The following is a 22,663-nucleotide window of genomic DNA, read 5'->3' on the forward strand; positions in this document are numbered from 1 at the left end:
TACTGTTCTCTTAATCTGGGGTAGAGCTGTTGATGGTATTGGTTAACTTTTAATTGTTGAACTGCAGATTGTAACCCTAGACTGTGTTAAGTGTAATTATAGGTATTTGGGAAGCAGAAGCATTTTTAGTTTGAAATACTTTACTTACTTGTGCTTCAACATCTGTTAATTTGCGGGTCTGTTCAGCTGTTTGATTTAGTAAGTTTGTGCCTATTTCAATCATTACTGCAGTCTGGTTCTGCACTGCAGTTTGCTGGATCTCTACCATTTCTTTCTTCATACTGTCTTGGATGTAATTCTCAAGCTACATGGGAAAGGAAAGAGAGAAGAAGATAGTTGCATTCTTTAAATGTTGGAAGGGGGGTGGTAGTACAGTAAGCCTGCCGACTGCCTTGCTAAACAAATTTGCTTTTTTTCCTTGTCTGTTATCCATTTATGTGAAGCTTCCCAACATTAAGCTCTGTCAGAGGAAGGGCAAATATGACAAGGAATGCGTGGCCACCCATTTTCTAAAGGCAAGAACACAGATATGCTGGAGGTAGATAGAAGGCACAGCGGTGAGAATGCTTGCAGACACTGGGAACCTCTTCTGTGTTAGTGCTCCCACCATTGTAACCACCAGAGGAGCTTCACTAGCTTTGGCAGCGATAGGAATTTTTTTTAGAAGACAAAGGCTTAGGAGTTTAGTCATCTTCCTGTATCTAGACTCAAATATTTTCAAAAGCATTTTTCATCACATGACTAGGAGTCAGAGAGGAGGTCGGATGTCATTTAACACTGTTATGTGTGTATTTTTATCAGAATTCAAATAAAGACATGAAACAGTAGGAAAACCCATAAATACTTTAAATTCTTATTATTTCATAATGTAAAAACTCTTTTAAATACTTGATTCCAAAGTCATTTTTTGTGGCTAAACCAATGAGGCTTTTTCGGTAGTTATTTCATAAAAGAATACACTACTTTCAAGGAAACCGAGGAGAAAATTCCATTAGCCTGTCATGAAGTCCTTCTTTCCATGTATCTGGATTATCCGAAACAGTCTGATTTTTCTCAACGCTTCTTTAAAATCATGTTCTGTATAACTCTGTAAATATTTCATTTTACTTGCATTTGCACTCTTTAGTTTGAACTCTTTTAAAAATCCAGGCCACGTAATTGTTGTTGTTGTTGATACGGGAGATTTCTAGAATCAAGTTTCTACTTCAAATATCAGTGATGTCATATTTCTGCTGGTGTATTACTTTCAAATTTTAGTCTCACTGCTGCCTGCAAAATTATGTGTATACTCAGTTTTTCAAGTGTACTAATAAATTGTTACTTAAAATGGTTCCAGAAAATGTTAAGCATTGAAGAAAAATAGCCTTGAGGAACCTTAAGTCAAGTTACAGTAATATGAATCTGACCCTTTTTGATCATGTCTTTCTAGTTAGATTATACATTAAAACAGCTCCACTTCTAGGGATCTATGCATTCAGTGGTTTTGCCTTAGAATCCAGTGTTTGTTTCTTTCTTAGTGTTGGGAAGTCAGAATCTACATACATATGCCTATACCTGAAGTCAGATCCTTCTTTAATAAAAAAATGAACCCTTGGAGGTAAAAAGGAGTCATTTTAACAGATAAAGCCTCTAAATTAGGATTTTGGTAGCTGTGGAAAGCAAGAAGTCCCCTTTCAAAATGTAAGAACTGTTAATCTGTAAAAGGGAAATGAAAAAAAATATCTGACAAGAAAGGCTTTTATTTTTAAAATAAAAAGAACCTAAGTCTGCGTTTCCAAATTTCCAGAGTTTAGGCAAGCAGAAGCATTTCAGAACAATAATTTAAAAATTCCTGTTTGCAGGTCATATTTTTGCCAAGGCTTTAGCACTTTTGAGGCAGATGCTCAATCTAATACAGTTAAAAGACAAATAGCAAAGCAATCCTTGCATGTGTTATTGTTAACCATAATCTCATTATATGGGTGAACAATCAGTTTGGCTTTCTAGTGTCTTGGTTAGGATTTTGTTGTCTGAGCAACATGTTGCAAAGGGTTCTTTGGGATGGCAGGGGGTAGGGAAGATTGATTAGGGGTAGAGAGATGGAATTCATTTTCCGCTCCTGTCTCTCTACTCTCCCTAAAATGAGCTAGCTTTCTGGTTTACCTGTATTCATTCTTTATGAAATAAATACTGCATTTGTAGGTCATCACTTGGAGCTATAAAAATACCAGACCTACAAATGAACTTTTCTTTTATATACTAATTATTGATTATTGGGTTATTTCCTTTGTATTCTAATACAGCTTAAAAATTATTTGACTTTACATGCTGTTGTACCAGCAAAAATAAGTTCCTAGACACTCAGAACTTATAGGCTTTGTTCTTCAGGGAATCCGCATAAGCAAGATCACTCCAACATTGTTAGAGCAAGAGAACCATAATAATTTTTAGCTTCATGCTGACCTACAAAGAGGATACTAGTTGATAATAAATAGTTAGTATGTATTCTTTCTTTGGATTAAACATTTATTTCTTCTTCATCCAGTGTGACCAAGCTTTCAAAACACTATCTGTTTGTTCACTCCATTCAGTCTATGCAGCTGGTGAACTACACTGTGCAACAGAAATCTCAAAATCTGGTATAGACCAAGGAGATATGCGAGATTCTGAAGGCTTTTATATAGATAAAGTATTAACATTTTCACCAAAGTTAGATACTGCTCCGTGAAGACTGAGAGCAATTAATGTGTGTCTCCCTAAAGAGGCTAGACACATGGGGATTAAACAGTTTGAGTCCAAATTAACTTTAGAGTTGAAGCTGGAGAACTGGACGTGATCACGGATATCTTGTAAAATAACTTTACTATAAATGCACTTCTGTCAAAAGAAAATTACGGGAGATCTCCAGAATGCTTTTCATCTCCTTCAATACCATAGTCATGTATTATGACATTTTTATAAAAATCAAGGATATGGCCTCACCTGGCATGTAATGTACATCCACGCTTAGAAGGCATGTTGAAAAAACAAGGCATGTTCACAGAAAAACAAACGATCAATGAGGCATCTTGGGTATCACAGAGCTACCATATGAGAAAGCATTGAAAATATGTATATATTTTTTTTATTTATTTAGAAAAAGGCCTACAATAGAAATAAAGGAGGCAATGAATAGTTCAGTGAAGAAAGACTGATCAAGATCTTTGATTCTTTCCACTGCATTAAAAAGAACAAAATATCTCAGAAAATAACTGTGGGTATTAAACCTCATTCTCCAAGGTTTGCTACAGATAGTGGTCAAAATGAGAATCTGAGCAAGGTCATATCTGCAAACAGGATTACAGAATTGCATGACTTCTTTGAAAATGTTATCACTGAGTTATTCCAAAACCTACTACTAGAAAAAGAGTTAATTCTGGGCTTAAAGGTAAGGTAAACATTTTAAGGTAGGCTTAGGCAATTCCCCACAGCTGTAAGGTTGTTCTGATTAGAGTACACAAAAACTGTGATTACAGTTTAAGGCATCTGGTGGTTCTGGTTGCCAGATTTTTATACCCCTTATAATTGTGCTTGCAACCTTAGAAAGCAGTTTTGTTTAGATACACAGATCTGCAGTTTCGTAATTTATCTTACTTGAATATCTTCAAGTATAAGCCTAACTCTGAACTTTGTATCATCTGCTCTTTTTTCAAATAATATATCATTCATGTGATGCATTCTAAGTTGTTGAAGTATTCTCTTGACTCCAATTTAAGAGTTTGTCTTCAAATCTATTTTTCAACTGAAAAATGCTAAATAGACAATTTAGGGCATATGGTAATAGTGCTTTCTAATATGAAATATGAACATGAAAAGGGATTTATTTTAAAATTTATAGCCGGTTTCATGATCTGGCTCCTTTCTCCTAATTTAGAGCAATGTGAAGCATCAAAATGATATGGATCTATTAAGTGTCTTTGTAGCTTTTTGTGTTTTTCCCCCCCTAAAAATCCTACGAAGCATACCTGCATAAACCCCTCTGTTCTTTTCTTTGTATTCAATAATCCTCTTCCACTTCTGTGCATTCTCTGCTTGTACATATCATAAAAATATTTTTTCCTGACCTGAATAAAGATATGCACTCATCTCTCTTAGTTTATAATTCCTTTGTGTCATAAACTGTGAAACTGTAGAAAATAGGAATTCTTAACACGTACATTTCTTTTGCTTTTTGTTCGTTCTGTGTGTGGTTTTTGGTTGTTTGTGTGTGTTTGCTTGCTTTAGAGGCAGGTGCTTACTTTCATCTTCTAAGATGAATACAAGAGTTACTTTCATCCAAGATGCCTATCCTCTTCCCCTGATCTTAGCGAGAGCAAAACATTTGCATACTCTCAGAAAGTGAGGCCGTTGTGTTCCCTTGAAAGTGGGTACAAGAATGTTTTGATACAGGCTCTGGTTAAGGTAGCTATGGCTGAATTTCACCAATATTAAGGATTTGCAGCCATTTGGAAGAGTGCATTTTTTTGTGCTCACTTCTTTGTAGAGTGCTCTTCATCAGCTCCTGCCAAGCAATCTCTTTTATTTATAAGCATTGTTGAACACTCAGAATTTCTGAGCAGGGGAGGATAGCCGGGGTCATTTACAAGGGCACAGGAATGAAGTGCTCCAGTTCATGTCCAAGAGTTCAGTAGCTTGGTATTTTGGTTTGTGCAGCATGTCTGTCTTCTCAAAATTTTGCTCCAATTCTGAAGATGCAACAGGGATTATTTGTCAGATTTATCCTTTGTCACATGATTACTTTGGGGAGATAAATTTTAATCTCTTGTTAATTCAATGAAAACTTGAATGTAAGACTTTGGTCTTAATATATGTTAACCTTCATTACATTATGATTATTTTGGACAAAATAGTTGTCAAAACCTAATAGCTGACTCTTAATGAGGCATCTTCAGAAATTCAAAGAATCTTCTCATAAGAAAAGTGTAGAGAGAGAGAGAAATATATCTTAGTGCCTAATTTGAAAGGAGAAATTGTTAGTTAGTTGGCATCAGTTTTGGGCCTCTCACTTCAAGAAAGACATCGAGGTGCTGGAGTGTGTCCAGAGAAGGGCTACAAAGCTGTTGAAGGGCTTGGAACTATGAGGAGCGGCTGAAGGAACTGGGTTTTTTTAGTCTGGAGAAGAGGAGGCTCAGGGGAGACCTTATTGCTCTCTACAACTACCTGAAAGGAAGGTGTGGGGAGCCAGGGATCGGCCTCTTCTCCCAGATAACCAGCGATAGGACTAGAGGGAATGGCCTCAAGTTGTGGCAGGGGAGGTTCAGGTTGGAAATTAGGAGACATTTCTTCTCAGAAAGAGCAGTCAGGTATTGGGATGGGTTGCCCAGGGAGGTGGTGGAGTCACCGTCCCTGGGGGTGTTTAAGGAAAGGTTGGACATGGTGCTTAGGGACATGGTTTAGTGGGTGACATTGGTGGTAGGGGGATGGTTGGATCAGATGATCTTGGTGGTCTTTTCCAACCTTAATGACTCTGTGATTCTATGATCTCCAGAATGTAGTAATTGTGGAGAATGTAGTATTGTAATGTGGTGAAGGGACAATGGGTGGAGTGTGTGTAAATTTTCCACCTTTGTTGGTGTTGTGATAATGTTATGTTGATTTTGGTGTGAGGAATTCTTTTTTTTGATGTAAATGAAACTTGTGAAGATTGTGTGATGGGCATATATTTGCATAATTCCTAGCATTTCAGTGATCGCTCATGGGAATTTTTCATGAAAAAATCTAATTTTTGTGTAATTTTTGCTTAAATTATATGAAATGAAAGCACAGAGGGAAAATGACACATCTTTCCAAATGTGCTTAAACAGCAAAAACAGGTGGGAAAATTTAAAAAAACAAACAAACAAAAAAAAAAAGAATTTAGTAACATAGTTATGGTGATGCATTTTTAAAAAGACAAAATTCTCTAAGGATTTCAATTTCAGATTGTCATGCTTTTTCAGTACTTCAAATCATACAAAATCATAAAATTTGATTTAAAACTTTAGCAAAGTTGCCAAAAGATGTGTTGGAGCCCATTCCAAAACATTACTTTTATAACCAAGATTGTCATCTTTTTTTTTTTCTCCTTAAATCAAGTTTTAAACTGGCAAGAAAGAAAAGACAACACGTAGAGTATGTGTTAACAGCAATTTGTTTTCAAACTATTGGCAGAGATGTTATAAATTGTTTATGACGGCAATGGTTTGCCAATTTTTATTTAAATGAAGAGCCTTCCTCACTGCTGTTATACAGTTTGTGTCCATGTTAAAGAATCATTTTCCAAAGAACCAGCAAATTATTTGTGCATTTTGTAGACACTTTAACTTACCCTTTTTTTCATTTAAAGTTGTAAAGGAGGTCTTGCTTTTGCTCTTTCCTGCCAGATGGTTAGTGTATACTAATTAAACTCTCGTGTTCCTGGTAGAAATTACATAGCTATATGAATACATACTTCCCTTCTTTGCCAAATGCTACCCCATATAAACAGTAAAAATAATACTGGCTGCTAGTTTCATTTTATATAATTTGTCAGTTATTAGAGCAAACAATCTTTCCAAAGAAAGTTTGGTGATTTCTTTTTAATATTTATAATCTGATTCTGTCAACTGTAGCATTCATTTTCAGAAAGAGTGGTAATATTAGTCATGACTTTCTACATAATGCTGTGTCCCGTGGAAGAAGTACATAGATGGCTGGAGCAGCATTATCCTTTTCATCCATCCCTAAGATCATTAGAAACTATCAAGATCTTTTTTCCTTGAATCAAATATAGATTACTAGACTAAGCAGTTTACTACTTCCAGGGACTTATCTGTAAGACTGAGAAAATTCCCAAAGCACATTTTTAGGCTTTTTTAAAGCCTGTCTACTGAAATGCAAAGATAATCTTTACTTTTATAATAAAGCATCCTTTCTAATACTATACCGGCTGGGAGAAATAGCAAAGAGGTCAAATTTATCTGTAGTCATACCCCTATAGCCCTGTATTTAAATCAAGAAATTTATTGCATGAAAAATGTCATTAGCCTCGTGAACTCAGCAACTGCTTTGTGTGATACACGAAGCTCAGCTGCGTTTGGTAGAGTTCATTCTATCTAACAGCTGATTGCTGGCCAAATGGAGAGGTCATATGCTTCCATGCCCCAAGCACATGTTCCTGCTCTCTTTCTTGAAGTGTCTCTCACGTATGTCACTGGACTTTTGACTAAGCCCAGATGCACTAACCTAAGGGGGAAAAAAAAAAAGGAGGGGAAGGAGTGGACCATCAATTACAGCAAGGCATTTTTTAAATGTGCATTGAAGCTACAGTGTTTGACATATATTCAGTTGTCAAAAGCTTGTTAAGTTGCTCTTACATCCCTAGTAAAAATTTCTTGTGCTTTCACAACATACTTTGTGAGTTTAGACCAGGAGAACTTAATTGGCCCTTCCAATACCTGTAGTCATCACGCTGAGATTTTGGACCCTAAGATATTTAGTCTACAGACAAAAGTGAACAAGATGGAAAATGAACTTAAGGCAGCCATTTCTGTTCTAATGACAGGGCAAAATAAGGAAAATGCTGATAAGTCTCCTCAGTTCTTTTTCTGAATACTTGTTCAAAGTATAGAGGATACCTTCCTACTTTTCATACTCTAGATGTCATGAGTTACCTTTAACCCAGCCATACTTTGTCTTAGTTGCCTGCTCATGTTTCAGAGTGGCAGTGTTCTTTGGATTCTGGCCATGTCTGGTTTCTTCATAAGTGTTCTGAAGCAGAATTTAGCCCATAGTTTGAAACATTTTTTTCAGACTCTAAATATGCAACTGTCATTTTTTAGAAGCTCATCCATGTATACTTAAATTTCTGAATCACAGATACATTTCTGTTTATAAAGACAAAATACAAGTCTTTCATCAAAGACTTTTCAACAGACTTCACTTTCAATAAAAATATTAAATATACAAATTGCTTATTTGTAGTATAGTTGAAGTTTACACACTAGAAAAGGTGTACTTGGGATAAGATTCTTTGGATAGGATCTTTTTGGATCCTGTTGAACGTGGATAACAGTGAAATGTAAGATAGACTCTCTAGAGAGAAGAAAACAGTATAATTAAATGTGAACACAGCAGCTTCATCGTAGCAGTTCACAGAGGCAATAAGAAGCTGTTATACATATATATGCCTCACATACTGCTTAATGTGCACGCATGTAATGAATGGAGCTGGGATCTCCATGTATGTATATATTTATCTTTCCATATCACTGCAATGTATTGGTGTTATGAAGACAATACTATTAAAATTCCAATTTTGCAGATAGTTTTTTTCTCTTTTAAATAGCTTTTCATACTTGTTCATACTAGGCTACCAAAACTGCTTAAAGTTAGGGAAAAACAAATAAAGGAAGGAAGGAAGGAAGGAAAGAAAGAAGGAAGGAAGAATAACTACCCCTTCCAAGATTCATTTATCTTGACGGACCTAAGGGAACAGATTTTAAAAGTCATTGCATCAATCCCCATCAACCAGACCTTCAATTATTTTAAATTAGCTTCCATTAAAATCATATATTTTCCTATGTCTTTTGAAAGTCAGTAATCAGTTTCAGAAGCCTATAACTTTTAGAAGAAAATAGTACACTGCAGAAGTGATTATGTCTGGAAAAGAGACATTTAAATTGCTTTTTTTTTTTCCCTAGGGCAGGAAGTCCCTATGGACTATGTGCTGTTTCTCAAGGGAGGGAAAAAAAAATCTTTTGGGAATGTATATGGGAATGCTTGAGATGTCTCTACAGCATTAGCTTTTTACACGCTTCATCGAGCATGTCTGCCTGTCCAGACCTCCAGCTAAGAATTTTCTCTTATCTCATTTTCCTGTCAGCAAACAAAAGGTGAAAGTAACATCATAAATGAATACTAGCTGAAAGTGAGCTGTGATTTATTAGAAAATATTCAAGTTAAAATTATGTAATAAAATACTGAAGGTTTAAATTCCAACTCTAAGAATAGTAAATAAAGAATTTGAAGTAAATTATACGCAGGAGATGATTCAGTTAATGCCATTTATGAACTAAGTTAAAGCTTACTAACTTATTCTCATGTCTAATTACATCTCTATTAGAGTAAGATGATTTTCTAGCAGAAGAAAAAAAATCCCTGCCTTCATTGGGAATAATCTTCTTGAATAAAAAATAAATATTTCATTAATATTGCTTGAAACTAAATGCATGAAAAGCCTCTATTGTCTGTACAAATATTTATAAAGAATTACTTTCATTGTGTGTTCTTGACTAAAAGTATTTTGTTCCTAACACTGGCATCATCATACTTTCTATGTATTTTGAACTAACTACAAAAGTTACAGTCAAAGCTATGACAGAAAAAAAGCAAAACAGGGAAAGGGAAGAGGCTTTGAGATCTGAAACTATCCCAAAGGCAAACTCACAGTTTAGCTCCCATGGTTCCAGCCTCTGAGCTTGTTTTGTATATATGGTAGCTCTCTACTGCTCACCTAACTGAAGATAACGTGTTTTCAGGTGGCTTGTCACTTGGAGGGTGACATAAGCTCTTCGTTCTGCATGTGATGCATTACACCTTACATGGCACACAGATGTTCAAGAGATGTAAATGAAAGGCAAATGAAAAATATTCTTGTGTTTTCAGAAATATTGTTAGTAGAAACTACATGTTCATCTTCAGAAATCTTTTAGTAGTCTAAGTTCCTGTATGGGCAGGGAAATAATTTTAAGTAAGATTTAACAACTGTATCTTCAGACCTAAAATCAATTATTTGGTGATTAACCATTCTCATTAAGAGTTACAGATATTCGTTAAGGCAGTAATCTAATATTCCGAACTGCTGTTGTTCAAGATTACAGCGAAGTGGTATTTCTCTTAGAAATCAGGGAAGGAATTCATAAAGTTCCCATTAGTCTAAAAATAAAGAATAAATAAATAAATAGTCTGAGTCATGAATGGCATTTTGCCGAAGTTCAGTAGCACTGAAGCCAGGAAGACAAAAAGCCAGTGATGCTTCTGCCATTCACTGAAATGAATATAAATATTCCTCGTTATGTGTAACAAGCCACAAACCTTCAGAAACAGGATTCCTTATTTATGAACAGCTTAAGAAATATTGCCAATCGTTAATTTTTTGAAATACTAAGTTATAGCATTGAGCTAGAATTTCACAAATTGAATATTCAAACCTTTTGGAGACAAGCCTACATGCTTTCAGTTGCATTTTGTACTTCCATGCTACCATCAGTGAATCGGGACTTTTTCAGACTGGTATAAAAATGAAATTCTGCCTTAGAAAGCACATTTGAATAAACACAGGTGCTATCCCAGATCTAAAGTAATCCTTTCCCATTTGAGGATTTTCTTCCATTCCGCTGAGCTACAGGCAGCTGAAATAAACTTACTGTCAGGTATGCTGTTGGGGGTACTTATGATATTTTTCATGAAAGGCAGTAGCTATGTAGCCTTATATACTTTAGATTTTTTTAGTCAATTTTTATCTGGCATAAACTTTTCATGAAATATTTTTAAAGTATTTTTTCTCTCAATTTACGATTTCAAGTTTGTTATAAATTCCTCTTTAAATAGGACAGCCTATTTTACAGAACACCTCGTGAAATCTATGATTTGCAACAGCAAATAATAGCGCAATTTTCTGAAGAAACAATGAAGCATATTTCTCTTTTTCAAAGTATGCTATCAGGAAAGTGAAAGAGAGCTAGGCATTCACAGCTCATTCTCAGCATTGCTTTCTAGGGAAGCAGTCATCTTGCATTCCACTTCCAACCAGAAGGAAGAATGATTCGGAGTTCAAGGATCAAACTAGTTAGGAAGCCGTGGAACACAATTAGTCCCTTTTGTAAGCTATAAAACTGGGTGTCTCCTGTTTCCAAGCTGTGTTCACAGAGCATCTTTCAGCATGAAAAATCATTAGTTTTTTTTTTAAACTTCGCAGATAAAGGAAACTGAAAGCATTTTGAGTAGTTCTTAAACTTTGCATCATACTAGTTTCCAAATATAGTTTAAGTCTTTTAGAAGACTTTTTGAAGAAGAAGAAGCCTCAATGATGATGCTACTAAGAGCGAATTGGTCATCTGAGCTGAAGACATGCCAATTTTTCAATGTTCAAGACTCTGAGGCAGCACACAGGTCAGCTGCTGATTTCAGTTTTGGAGGATATAATTTCTCTACTAAGATATCACAAACTGATTTTTCTGTACATTTCCAAAAAGAAAAATTTCCTCTCACATGCTGTAGTTCTTTCTGTAAGCCATGCTGCATCTTTCTCTCCGTTGTTTCCAACTCCGATAAGCTAGATAGACAAGGGAAGGTGATGTGTCTGACAAATTTGCCAAATTTCATCACCAGTCTGAAAATACCTTGCTTGGCAGACCAGAGCTGTCAAAGGATTTCCCTGAGGTTTCTAAAATACTGGACAGGGGAAGCAGGACCCAAAACCAGAATGGACTTGACTGACTACAGAAAACACTAAGTTCTGCCTTAAGTAAAGGAAGCTCAGGTGTTCATCTCTGCTTAGTAGAAAAACTGAACATCTTGGTATGTTCTCATCAAATGGTACTTGTTTATTTCCCATTGTTGTTCTGTTAGCACAGTTAAAAGTCTTTAAAGCAAAAGCTTCTGAGGAATTCCATGCTTGAAAGATAAAACAGGAAGCTGTGTTAAGAGTAGACAAGCACAAATATTTGGAAATAAGATCAGCACATATAGGCGGCATACTGCAGAAACAAAATGTAGTGTGTGATACAGATGCTTGAGAAAAAAATATTTTAAATTATGTAATCCTATTTTTATTTATTTATTTATTTATTGCCTCAATAGCTAGGCTTATCTACCCAAAAGCAGGCAGTGTAGTGTATTGGAACAGCACCAAGAAGAAAAGCCTCTCCATCCACTGCTTCCAAAACTTCCTCTTTATCTCTGGTGTCCCACAGAGCAGTCAATTAGTGATGGAAAGTCACCTCTTGAGCTGAGTTCCAGTCAGTGCTCCTGAAAGCCTAAAGCCAGACAGCTGCATCTTGGTGCCTTTCTATGAAAACCAGAAACAGGAGCCAGATCCTCTCAAAACAAACAAAGCTATTGGTATTGATTAAAATAGAAGAGGAGGAACTCTCAGCAGAAATGGCTGCGAACCAAAGCTATGCACTTAGGATGGGTATTTTAGGAGAGGAAGCTGTCTGTCAAGATCTGATGGGATGGTCCACTCAGATGGTCCACTTTTAAATGCACTTTCAAGAGATTCTCTTGGATGCAAGACTCTACTCTGAAGATGAGTAACCAGATCTAGCAATAGAAAAAGTACAAGGCTGTTGACACTGCATGCCGCCAGCAAGAAATAAATAAATAAATAAATAAATAAAAGAGGTCTGTCTTAATACCCAGGAGATTATGCATGTAGGTTGGGGTCAAAAAGAAAATTCAACAACTAAAGAATCCAAAACTGAGCCAAAAGAATCCAAAACTGAGAACAAGGGACATAGCAAAAAGGGAATTCAAACTGGACAGCCAGGAAGAAGATGAATGGTCTTAAAGAAGGCAAAAAGAGAAAAAGAAAAAAAAAAAGAAAAAGGAACTTAAAATGGATTTGTCAGGGTTGTGAAAGAAAACTAAGACTTCAAAAAGACAACGAGCTGTAAAAGAGGGTTGGAAGACTGATCTTGAAGCTGGCTGAGGGCAGGAGTTGTCTTATGGTCGTCAAGTTTAAACAACACGGTGAAGTTGTAAGGAAACATACTGAGGAAAATGGTGAGTGTGAAGGACTTGACTGGATTAGCCTCTTAGGAAGCATGAAGCATTTTGCCTTTTGAGACAAATGAATTTATAGATACATCAAATGAAATCTCAGTTTCACTAAGTCAGTGGTAACTTTTCTACTTGCGTAGAGTGGAGCTAGGATTTTTTATGCTGTCCTCAGAACTTTTTTAAGATAATGAAATTTACCGTAAGGAAGAAGGAGATCTCATGACATGGATATGTTTTCTCTAGATACAAATACCTGGAGGTGTTCAAGGCCAGGTTGAGTGGACCTTTGAGCAACAAGGTCTATTGGGAGGTGTCCCTGCCCATGACAGAGGGGTTGGAACTGGATGATCCTAAAAGTCCCTTCCAGTCCAAGCCATTCTATAATTCTACTATATCAAACTTGAAAGTGTCAGAATATATATATATATGTATATACATATATATATATATAAAGTTATTACTAAATTATATTTAAACATTCTCTGTAGCTAGTAAACTGCAGTTTAACTGTTTTTTCCATATAGTCAGAATCCTTTTTTGTATGTGATAAGCCTTCAGCAGGGGTCAGATTGTTTATATTTGTTGCAGTTTATAGCACTTCTAAGGGTTAGGTTACTAGTCTTGGGGCTTACCCTCTTGTTACTTGTACTTTGCTTCATTTTTCACAAAACATTCCCAATAAGACTCCAGTAGCAGTCACATCAGCTTGGGTCTTGTTTGATTGACTAATTTAAATATATATGTATATATTATTTACTATTGCTTTATAGGTAATCATTATATGAGACAGAAAGTCTAGCATCAGGATGGAAGTTAGACATTAAGTGAAAAATGCAAGAATAATTAATATGGTCAAAGTTCAGACCTCATCCAAGGAAGTTTCATTTTTTTCAAGTCAATTCCTTAAAACCATAAAAATGTAAGATTTTTTTCTGGTTTCACTCATTCACTTAAGCTGTCTTTTGCCTACTTCATCCACTTCTTTAGAGTTATATTAAGAAAATGAAACTTGCTGTTCCTTTGAACATTTGAATTACCCTGTTTAAAGAAAGGCTTTCTGAAAAGAAAAGCAAAACCATGGAAATTTTTTTCCATTACATCTTTACCAGAAAATTTCTGTTAATATTAAACTGGTTGAATGGATAGGTTATCTGTTAATGCAATATAAAAGAGAATGTTAAGTATCTCTGCCATAGTTACATATATTTCAGTCTTGATCTGCAGCTTTTGTGATATTGGATTGTTGACTTTTTCACGACTGAGATAAGATTGTCAGTTGATGGCCAATGGAAGCAAAAAAATAGGCTATTACTTCTTGACTGGTTGGGACATTCTCTTTAAGGAGCTGCTTTATATTTCACTTTGAAACTGTGGATTTGAACTAGGATCTTGTAGGTAGTTTACACCTTGCAAATGGACAAGGGGAATGAAAATTGTTTCTGAAAACAAACAAACAAACAAAAACAACCAAGTATACACAACGTAATGTTGGAGTCAAAGGAAAGGACCTAAAGGAAGTACGTGAAGTATCTTGGTATGATCCATACAAGTTCTTCAGAGGAAGACAGAACTAAAATGGTTTTTTAGGTGGCAGCTATAAAAATTAAAACACTCAGCTTACTCATATGCCTCAGGGTAAGACTATACATCAGGTCATATGATGAAAGTAGTGCCTCCGGTACACTGACGTCACGTAACACCTATGGGGGTTGGGGAGCTGCTGGTGGGGTAAGGGCTGTCACTATTGCCCAGGAAATGGCCTTTCCACTGAGCTGGGTGTCTCCCCATTCCTACACCCTGACAGAATGGAACAAAAGAGGTTTTTTGTTTCCAGGATTACAGGTGTCAGGTGCAGGCCTGAATCAAAAAGAAAGCAGAGCGATGAAGCTGGTATAGTGTACTAGAGATTTAAGGTTCCTAATATATTCCTAAAGGTACAATTTTTCTTTATCCAAATATGAGAACCTTAGTTTTTCTCCCTATCAAAAGTCCTATTAGATGGAGTGCTAATTAAACATCAAACATTTGCCTAGTGTGTTTTCATGTATTTTAGACAATTTATTCAAAAAGCATACAAAATATTGTTTCTGAAATAGCTCAAATGATGTCAGTTGTGTAACTGATTATGCTGTCCCACAACAGAATTCTCTAACATGTTAATTTTGAAAAAGCTGAATTATTCCTGTCATCATGTATGTTTTGAACACCTTTTGAAATGCATGTAGCCATTTTTAGTACCTCGGTAGTTACAACATTAATAGGTACTACAGAGTCTAAAATGGAATGCCTCTTCAAGAATTTCAGTTCCTAACATTGAGACAGTTGTGATCTATCCAGCAAAACCTTTTTTTTTTTTCTTCTTTTTTTTTTTTTTCCCCCTCCTGGAAACTTAAATAATAAGATATTGTAGCCAGCTGTTGAACAAAATTGTCTGTTAAGTCCTAGGCTGTTTTACCACAAGACATTGATTTTAATCACTGACCAGCATCGATGATAGAAAGTTGATATGTTGTTCCCCAGATGGCAAAAGTACACTATATAGTTTTCTTTTTTTATGCTCTGACATGGTGCTGGAGTCCTGAATACAAATACAAAGCTGAAAGATTATTTTACCCTACAGTATTAAAAAGATATTGAACAAAGGTTAGACACTATATGCTGCTGGGGTTTAACAGGAATCCCTAGAGGCAGATGGACTGCAAAGAAAGTTAATGGCATGTAAGAACTGTGAAGTATTCACTCATTTAGAGAGGAGAATGGTTCTCTCCTTACAGCTTCTGTGAATAATGTTATTCTGTGAAGGACACTATATTTCCATACTTTTACTAACAAAGAGAGGAGTTAATGGAGAGAAGGTTGTGTAATCTGTCAGCTTCTCTTTTTTAGCAGCAAGACCTTGTTGTGACCTCAGTAGGCTCTTGAAAGATTATTAGATAAAGTGATAAAGGTTGGCATGGGCAGTATAAAGACACTAGAAAAGTTCCTGTAGTTCCTCTGTCTCCTTCCAGACTAAGCCATAAACTGCTGGAAGTTGGAATGAGAACAGACAGCCATCTCCCGGTCATGCAAATTGCAGGATACATTTGCTGAGCTTTGTAAATAGCATCTTAATTTTAGGGTTAACCTGTTGCGCAGACAGATGAAAACTAATAGGATTTTCAGTAATTATTTGGCCTGGAAAATGTAGTAAGCATTAAAAAATAAAAAAAGGCATTTAAAGAGTAGTAATGTATTTTCCTAGGAAGCTTGAAAACTGACACAGTGAGTGTTTGCAGAACTATTTAGGTGTTAGATTTTTTTATACAAAATATGGATCTGGATTTTGTAACTTGAAGAATTCTTTAACATTTCCTCTGAGCTCAGTTTGCCTGGAATAAACTTAGATTCACCAAACAGTATTTGAGTTGTTCCTAGAGAATAAATATGATTCTTTTTTCCTCTACCCCATTTCCTAGAGATACATCTGTTAAAGGAAATGAAATGATCACAGTATTTCCAGTTGTAAAGTGCTTTTTCAGGTTTTGTGTGTGTGTGAGGTTATTTGGTTTAATTTGTTCCACTGTGGAATGTGCCATATCTCTAAGGCATTTCTGGGTATTAAATTACTGTGCCATACCTCTTTTCTTTTTTTTTCCTTTTTCCAGATGCTCAGCCCTGTGAAATTATCTGATCTTTTCTATTATTTTTTCACCTGTAATTAATATTTCGTTAGTCTGAGAAATTCAAATAATATCATGACAGAAAAAAAAAAATCTGTGCTTATTTCTGAAGGTTCTTACTCAGTCCCATAGGAACCCTCCTTTTCTTGAAGATTATATACGTATTTATAGTCCTCTGACAAATTATTTTCTCAATAGTTTAGCTCTTATTACCACTGAGAGATTTACTAGGTTGCATTTGGACTGCCAACATATTTTCTCTGTGTGACATCCTTGTTTCATATACTAGTATATGCATGAAATATTTTTTTGTTCAAGGGCCATCTTCCCTCATTTTCCCTAAGTGCTTAAGAAAATCTGCAGTTTGTACTGGTATCCTTAAGATTCCCATCAGTAAGTCTCTTACTAGATGCCAGAACACTTTTTTTTTTTTTCCAAATTGCAACTTGCATCTTTTGTTCCATTCTGTCAGGATGTGGGAAGGGGGAGATACCAAACTCCAAGGAAAGGCTGTCAGTCCAGATTCAACTCTTGTTCCTAAGCTGTTTTAACAAATGGGATGCATAATGTTTATCTATATATTTTGTACCATATTTGTAGCTTCTGCTTTCCACTTATTGTCTCTTGATTCTGGGGTTTACAAACTTTAGTGCCAGCATTGCATGCCAGGGTGAGGGCTGTGCAGCATGCTAGCTTTTACAACTTCTTTAGAAATGCTGGTAAGTCTTCAACTTCTCCACTCCTCTTTCTCTTCCAGGCTGAAAAGACTGACTGAACTTACTCTAGGAAGCTACTTATGATGATATCCTTATCATAAACTAATGATGACTATCATTTGAGTCATCTGACAAAACTCTGGGTTTGCTAAGCTCCAGAGAAGCATCAGAGAGTGACACCTTTCTCCCTGTAGACCTTAATCTAAGGTCTGAGAGTGTATCTTCTAAATCAGTTAGCAGCACTCTGCATGTCTAGCCCTATAATGGTATTGCTGCAGAAAGAGTCTTTGCTCCCCATCCTGGCTTTCAGCTGGAGCTGTATAAAATCCCATGAAACAATAGATGCAAGAGGGGGTTCTTGCATTAAAGTATGTAAGAGGTTGTTAAATAACTAGTGATTTACTGAGTTACCTTGGTTTACTGTCAAAAGTATTGTAAATAGACTAATGAAAAATGTGGTATATTTTCAAAAATGCAAATACTGTAGTATGAAAAGGACAGCCCACTACAGCCATTGAAAACTTCATATTTTGAAAGTTAGAAATAGTTATCTGTGTCTGTTAGGAAAAATTCAATGTATTCTAAGGAATACATATGTGATAGTTTGTTTCTTCTGATTAGGAACCAAAAAAAATAGTATTGGTTGTTTTCCTTGGCAGATTGCAGGAGAAGCACGTTATTGAATTAATTCATAATCAACAACAAATAAGGTGCAGTAACAAGATAATTGTCTGTAAAAAAAACACCATTCTGGAATTCAGTCTCTCAGCAAAAGTTTCTAAGACGTTCTAAGGGTTATGCTGTTATGTGTTGCAGTGTATTTATGTTAAGTGGGTACGCAAACACAAAGGACTGGAAACTGTCAACTCAAGCATCTCCAGGCTAATTTCCTATATGTGCACTTGAAGGAAAAGAAAAGAAAAAAAGAAAAAAAAAGAGCATTTATTGTTAATAATTAATGGAGAAAGTCTCCCAGTTTGCTGTTCGGACCAGTCGAAGATGATAACTTTGTGATCATATTAATAACAAGCAGAGCATTTGAAAGTACATTTTGAATGCTACTAAGAGACTGGTTCAGTAAAACAGGCATCTGTCTACCATATTTTTTTCTGATCACATCTTGGAGATGATGAGCTCTCAAATTCAATTTTATCTTGTAGGTGTGTACAAGAAAATCTCTTGCTCTTCTTTGTTGGGTTTGTACTGTTTCATGCCTGTTCCATCAATTTGGAATTTGTGGAGTGACAGAAATATTATTTGCAACAATTTTAAGCACATGCAAAAGTATCGTTTCGAGTCTTTTTACGAGAATTTACCTATTGGAGATATAAAAATAAACTGCAGAGTCAAATCATCTAGACTAGCTTGGAAACTCTATCCAATAACACGTATTAATCTCAAAGTAAAACGGTATTTTCTTTTTGGTCATGCCAGTACTCTTTTGCTTAGCAAATACATAGTTGATAGACAGAAACAAGCACTTTTCACATTTAAGTGAAAACAGATGCATTACTTAAGAAAGGAATGCAGCCCTTGATTCAGAGTCAGAATCATCTCTTGCGTATTTCAAAATCCAGCGCTGTACAATATATTTGTCCTTGTCCATTGCATGCAGATGTTTCTGGATGGTGCATGTCAGAATATTTTTTCATATTTGAGATGTGAACTTCTGTACCTTAATGTCTTAAGCCACCACTGTATACTGTATCTTGAGTATTATAATAATTATAACCATTTGTTGGTACTTATTCATAAAATATTATGCATATCCACTCCCATACATCTTAAAACATCTGAATTTGTTTCCTCTAGAGAAGAAACATGTTTCAAAATGACAAAGGGTTTTTAGCTTCCAGGATAAGGAAAAACAAATCTCAGTTCAGAGATTCTACATCTCTATCAGCAAAGTGTTCCCCTCCTAGTCTGCTGGCATGGTTCAAGGTGAAGTTCTGGCTTTGGGTTTAATGTTGACTACTGACTTTTATTTTCTAGTCTTTTGACCTGCCGATAAACTAAAAAATAAATTACCCTATATGCCATACACTATCAACAATTTGTACATAAATTTTTTCAATTTTTTCTAATGGGGAAGACAAAACATGACCCATTTCTTTTACACTATTGCTTTGGACAGAGTCCTACCTCCTTGTAGTCTAAAGTAGGATCTAGTTTATGTACTAAGAAGTAAATTCAAGTCAGCATTCAGTTATTTCAATGGCCAAATATCTGAAAAAAAAATGCAGTTCCTGCAGTAGAATTGCCATGATCCAAATGGTAACATTGCCATTAATTTAGATAGATATTTTTAATTGTAGACCTTATGAGAATCACGTCTTCTAGAAAACCCAGTGTTTTTATACATAAAGAAATTCTCAAGGATAATACTCAACATGTATAACTACATTTAAAAGTTCCAGTCTCGTATCTGATCTGTATACCAACCTCCCATCCTCTCAAATTAACTGAAAATCTTATTAACGAGAGGCTTGTTCTCCCTGCCTATACACACACTTTAAGAAATATATATCTTACACGTCTGCACAAATTGATCCCAAAGTAGGAAATGTCAAAGAAGAAAGTTAATTTCAGGCTTTTTATTGCACAGTTGATCTAGAGTTTTGGCCTTTGCTCTGCGGCATCGCTTACTGCTAAACACTGGATTAGGTGGAATAGTGGTTTGTTCTAGTATGTCATCCAAACGTTTAAACGTAATCTCGTTTTGAAAGACATTCCAATTTTATGTATGGTCTGTACGGTGATGGTGTAAGGCGTTAAAACTGTTTGGACAAAAAAAAAATGTTTTCATGAAGCAGCAACCAATTGAACTTGCAGCAGTGATAGAACAAAGTCTTCTGCTCTGTATGCAGGACCAGAGCAGAAAAGAACCTGGCCCTGCTTAACAAATTTTCTTCCCATTGTGTTTGTCCATTAACCAGATAAAGCACACACTTCCCATGCTGTTCCATTCATACAGCCTAGAGTTCATTCAGAAACATAATGTTTCCTTTAGTTGATGGATTAAAGGCAGGATGGGGGGAGGAGTGTAAAAATGTTTTGGGATGTGCAACACTTCAGGAACAACTTTTAAATATTAATTCACACTAAAAAAGTGTCTTTTTCTTTTTTACGCAACTTCAAAATAAAACGGGTACTGCTTCTTAAATAAGCAAAATTATTTTTTTAAAAAAAGCAAGAGGTAAAGCAGGTTTTGTACAATTGCTGAGAAATTAGCATCAGATTATTTTTAAAAAACAATCTTATATTACACTTTCAGTATAGTACAAAAACTAAGTGAACAATTTTTTTTGGCAAGCCTCGACAAATCTGGTGTTATATTTTGGTAAGTTGAAATATGAACCCAGGAATGTGTATTAGTGATCTTAAGAAATAAAAACCCAGCAAGTAAACTCAATAAGCAACTTTAAAGGTTATTGTTTGCTTTCCATCTTCACTTAGTAGACCAGGTGTCACTAGCAAAGCAAATCTGAGGAAAAGCTACTTTTGTTGGAGCCTCTTTGTGAACAAAACAGATGACATAAAGAGCAGGTGTTAAAATAGTGAAAAAGGCAAACAGTAGTTATTTTACAGGATGTTTAGCTGCAGAATGGCTAGAAAAAAAAAATCAGTCTATTCTAAAGCATCTTACTTGGAAATCTTTGCTCAAATAAAATCCTTCTCTGTCTTGTAAAATAGAATCTGCCTTTTGATCCCCCAAAGAATTGGTTGGATATACTTATCCTATTCCTCTTGTAGCTGACTTCCCAGAGCCTGACAGGAAAAAGCATAGTTTTTACTAAATAAGGATACTGGAATTTGCTTACTGCTTTCTGTTTACCTGATGTCACTTATGATACTGTGTTTGCCTACTTAAGTGGCATTTAGCACTGGAGCGTTGTGTGTGATTTTACTATTTATGTTAGGAAATTGCTTACCAGCTGGGGAGATTAGGCTGTTTTACTTTGTGTGTTTTTCATCCTGCACTGCACATCTGTTAATGTTGGTCTTAACATTACAATAGTGAGCACTGTAAATTAATAAATAGACAGATAAGCCCATATGTGGAGGGAAGTTTTGCCTGTGAGATTAAAAAAAAAAGAAAAAAAAAAAAAAGACTACTGATCTGACATTTTACCCAACACTTAAAAATGTGGGTGTCTCCATTAAGCATCCTAAGCCCACAAAGACAAATTTAACTGCCCACACTTCAAGCTTCAAGTGTGTGCATTCTGGATTTAAGCCTTAAGGTTCATTTTCAGGTAGATGAAAGCACTATTGTTTCTGCTTTGAAGTGTGGCTTCTGTTTCTCACGCAAATTCACTAGCAGGTTTCTTTGATTCTATCATGCTAATTGTGTACCTCTGTAAATGATGGGAGAAGTGAAACCTAATGCAAAATGTTTTTGTAATGAAGCAACCTTAGAATCAAAAAGTGGCTACTCATTGCAGATAATTATGAATTCTCTCCATTTGCAACAAATATTTCATTCTTCAATAAAGAAACCCTTTATGGCATCACTTGAACAATTGTTTCCAGTTCCTGTGTCAACTGCTCAGTTAAGCCCTCAAAATATTTACTGCTTAGAAGATAGTCATCTTGGTACAAGGCACAAATTTAGGATTATGATTTTATGATGCAATTAAACTATACTATTGCACCTTTTCAGGTGCCAGTCAAATAAAGTTTCATTAAATCAAAATATGGTGAATAGTGTAGCATTTAGGATCAAGTGAGTTCCTATAAAGATGTGGAATTGTGATCAGGTTTATTTTCGGGTAGTGTTAAGAATTTATGCAGTATGATTTTTTTCTGATGTTTCAGGTCTAATTATACACATGTTGCCACTTTGGCAATCAACGTCATTTTCCTTCAGTTACAATGGAGTGCCATTACAGGAAGCTATGTGGCATCCAAAACACCTTTTCCAGAATATTTTTTTTCCATGAATATTTTATACTTGAGTGGAAGTGTTACAGGATGAGAAGGATATCCGCCAATGATCTTTCTTGAAGTTCTGTCACTTCACCAGGCTAACTTCACTGCAAGCCAGACTTGCAGTCTTCGCTTTGAATTACAACACTTTGTCAGCGTGGCTTACATGTGCTAATTTCTCCATGCAAATTTCGAGATCATGTTTCAAATATATATTTTTAAGACCCGCCTCAGATAAAGGCATGTTCTATATTGTTTAAATAGAGATAAAATAGCCCCTGTCAGCTCATTATAAATTACTAGCTGGTTCTTTCATGTCAGAATTTTCAGACGTGCTTGCTGCCTGACTGCCTGTGTAATCAGTATGTGTCCAAGCAATTCAAATGCAATGACAAACTTTGAAGCACAAGCTCTGCAGAACAGTGAAGTTATCTGTTCCTTGCTAGTCTATAAAGTTGTGTTCTCAGACTGCGAAACAACTTGTGGAATAGAAAAGCAATTCAGAAAGCTAGTTTAGATCGTGCGTTTTATGAACTTTAAAAAAATAAATAGGTAATGAGATATTATAAACATAATTTTTAGGATAGAAATGTTATCCTA

At 35.5% G+C, this 22,663-nt stretch overlaps 2 protein-coding genes across 8 annotated transcripts in view; one reads left to right on the forward strand and one right to left on the reverse strand.

Moving 5' to 3' along the window:
* MCPH1 (microcephalin 1) overlaps nucleotides 1-22,663 on the forward strand; it is a 130,533-nt gene that overhangs the window by 70,146 nt on the left and 37,724 nt on the right. Inside the window, exon 13 of one of the 4 annotated variants that reach the window (XM_083830810.1) lies at nucleotides 444-22,658. The exons of the other annotated variants lie outside the window; for them this stretch is intronic. Coding sequence (XP_083686936.1) covers nucleotides 444-542 — 99 coding nt within the window. The 3' untranslated portion in view covers nucleotides 543-22,658. Of the gene's footprint in view, nucleotides 1-443; nucleotides 22,659-22,663 lie in introns of those variants that run through there. 4 annotated transcript variants of the gene reach the window in all.
* The window catches only part of ANGPT2 (angiopoietin 2), a 48,172-nt gene that overhangs the window by 21,310 nt on the left and 4,199 nt on the right, over nucleotides 1-22,663 (reverse strand). For 2 of the 4 annotated variants that reach the window (XM_083830813.1, XM_083830814.1), the window contains exon 2: nucleotides 149-304. The exons of the other annotated variants lie outside the window; for them this stretch is intronic. In XM_083830813.1, coding sequence (XP_083686939.1) covers nucleotides 149-304 — 156 coding nt within the window. The remainder of the gene's footprint in view (nucleotides 1-148; nucleotides 305-22,663) is intronic. 4 annotated transcript variants of the gene reach the window in all.

The sequence above is a fragment of the Anser anser genome (genome assembly GCF_964211835.1).
Source record: "Anser anser genome assembly, chromosome: 3".
In the NCBI taxonomy this organism is placed as follows: domain Eukaryota; kingdom Metazoa; phylum Chordata; class Aves; order Anseriformes; family Anatidae; genus Anser; species Anser anser.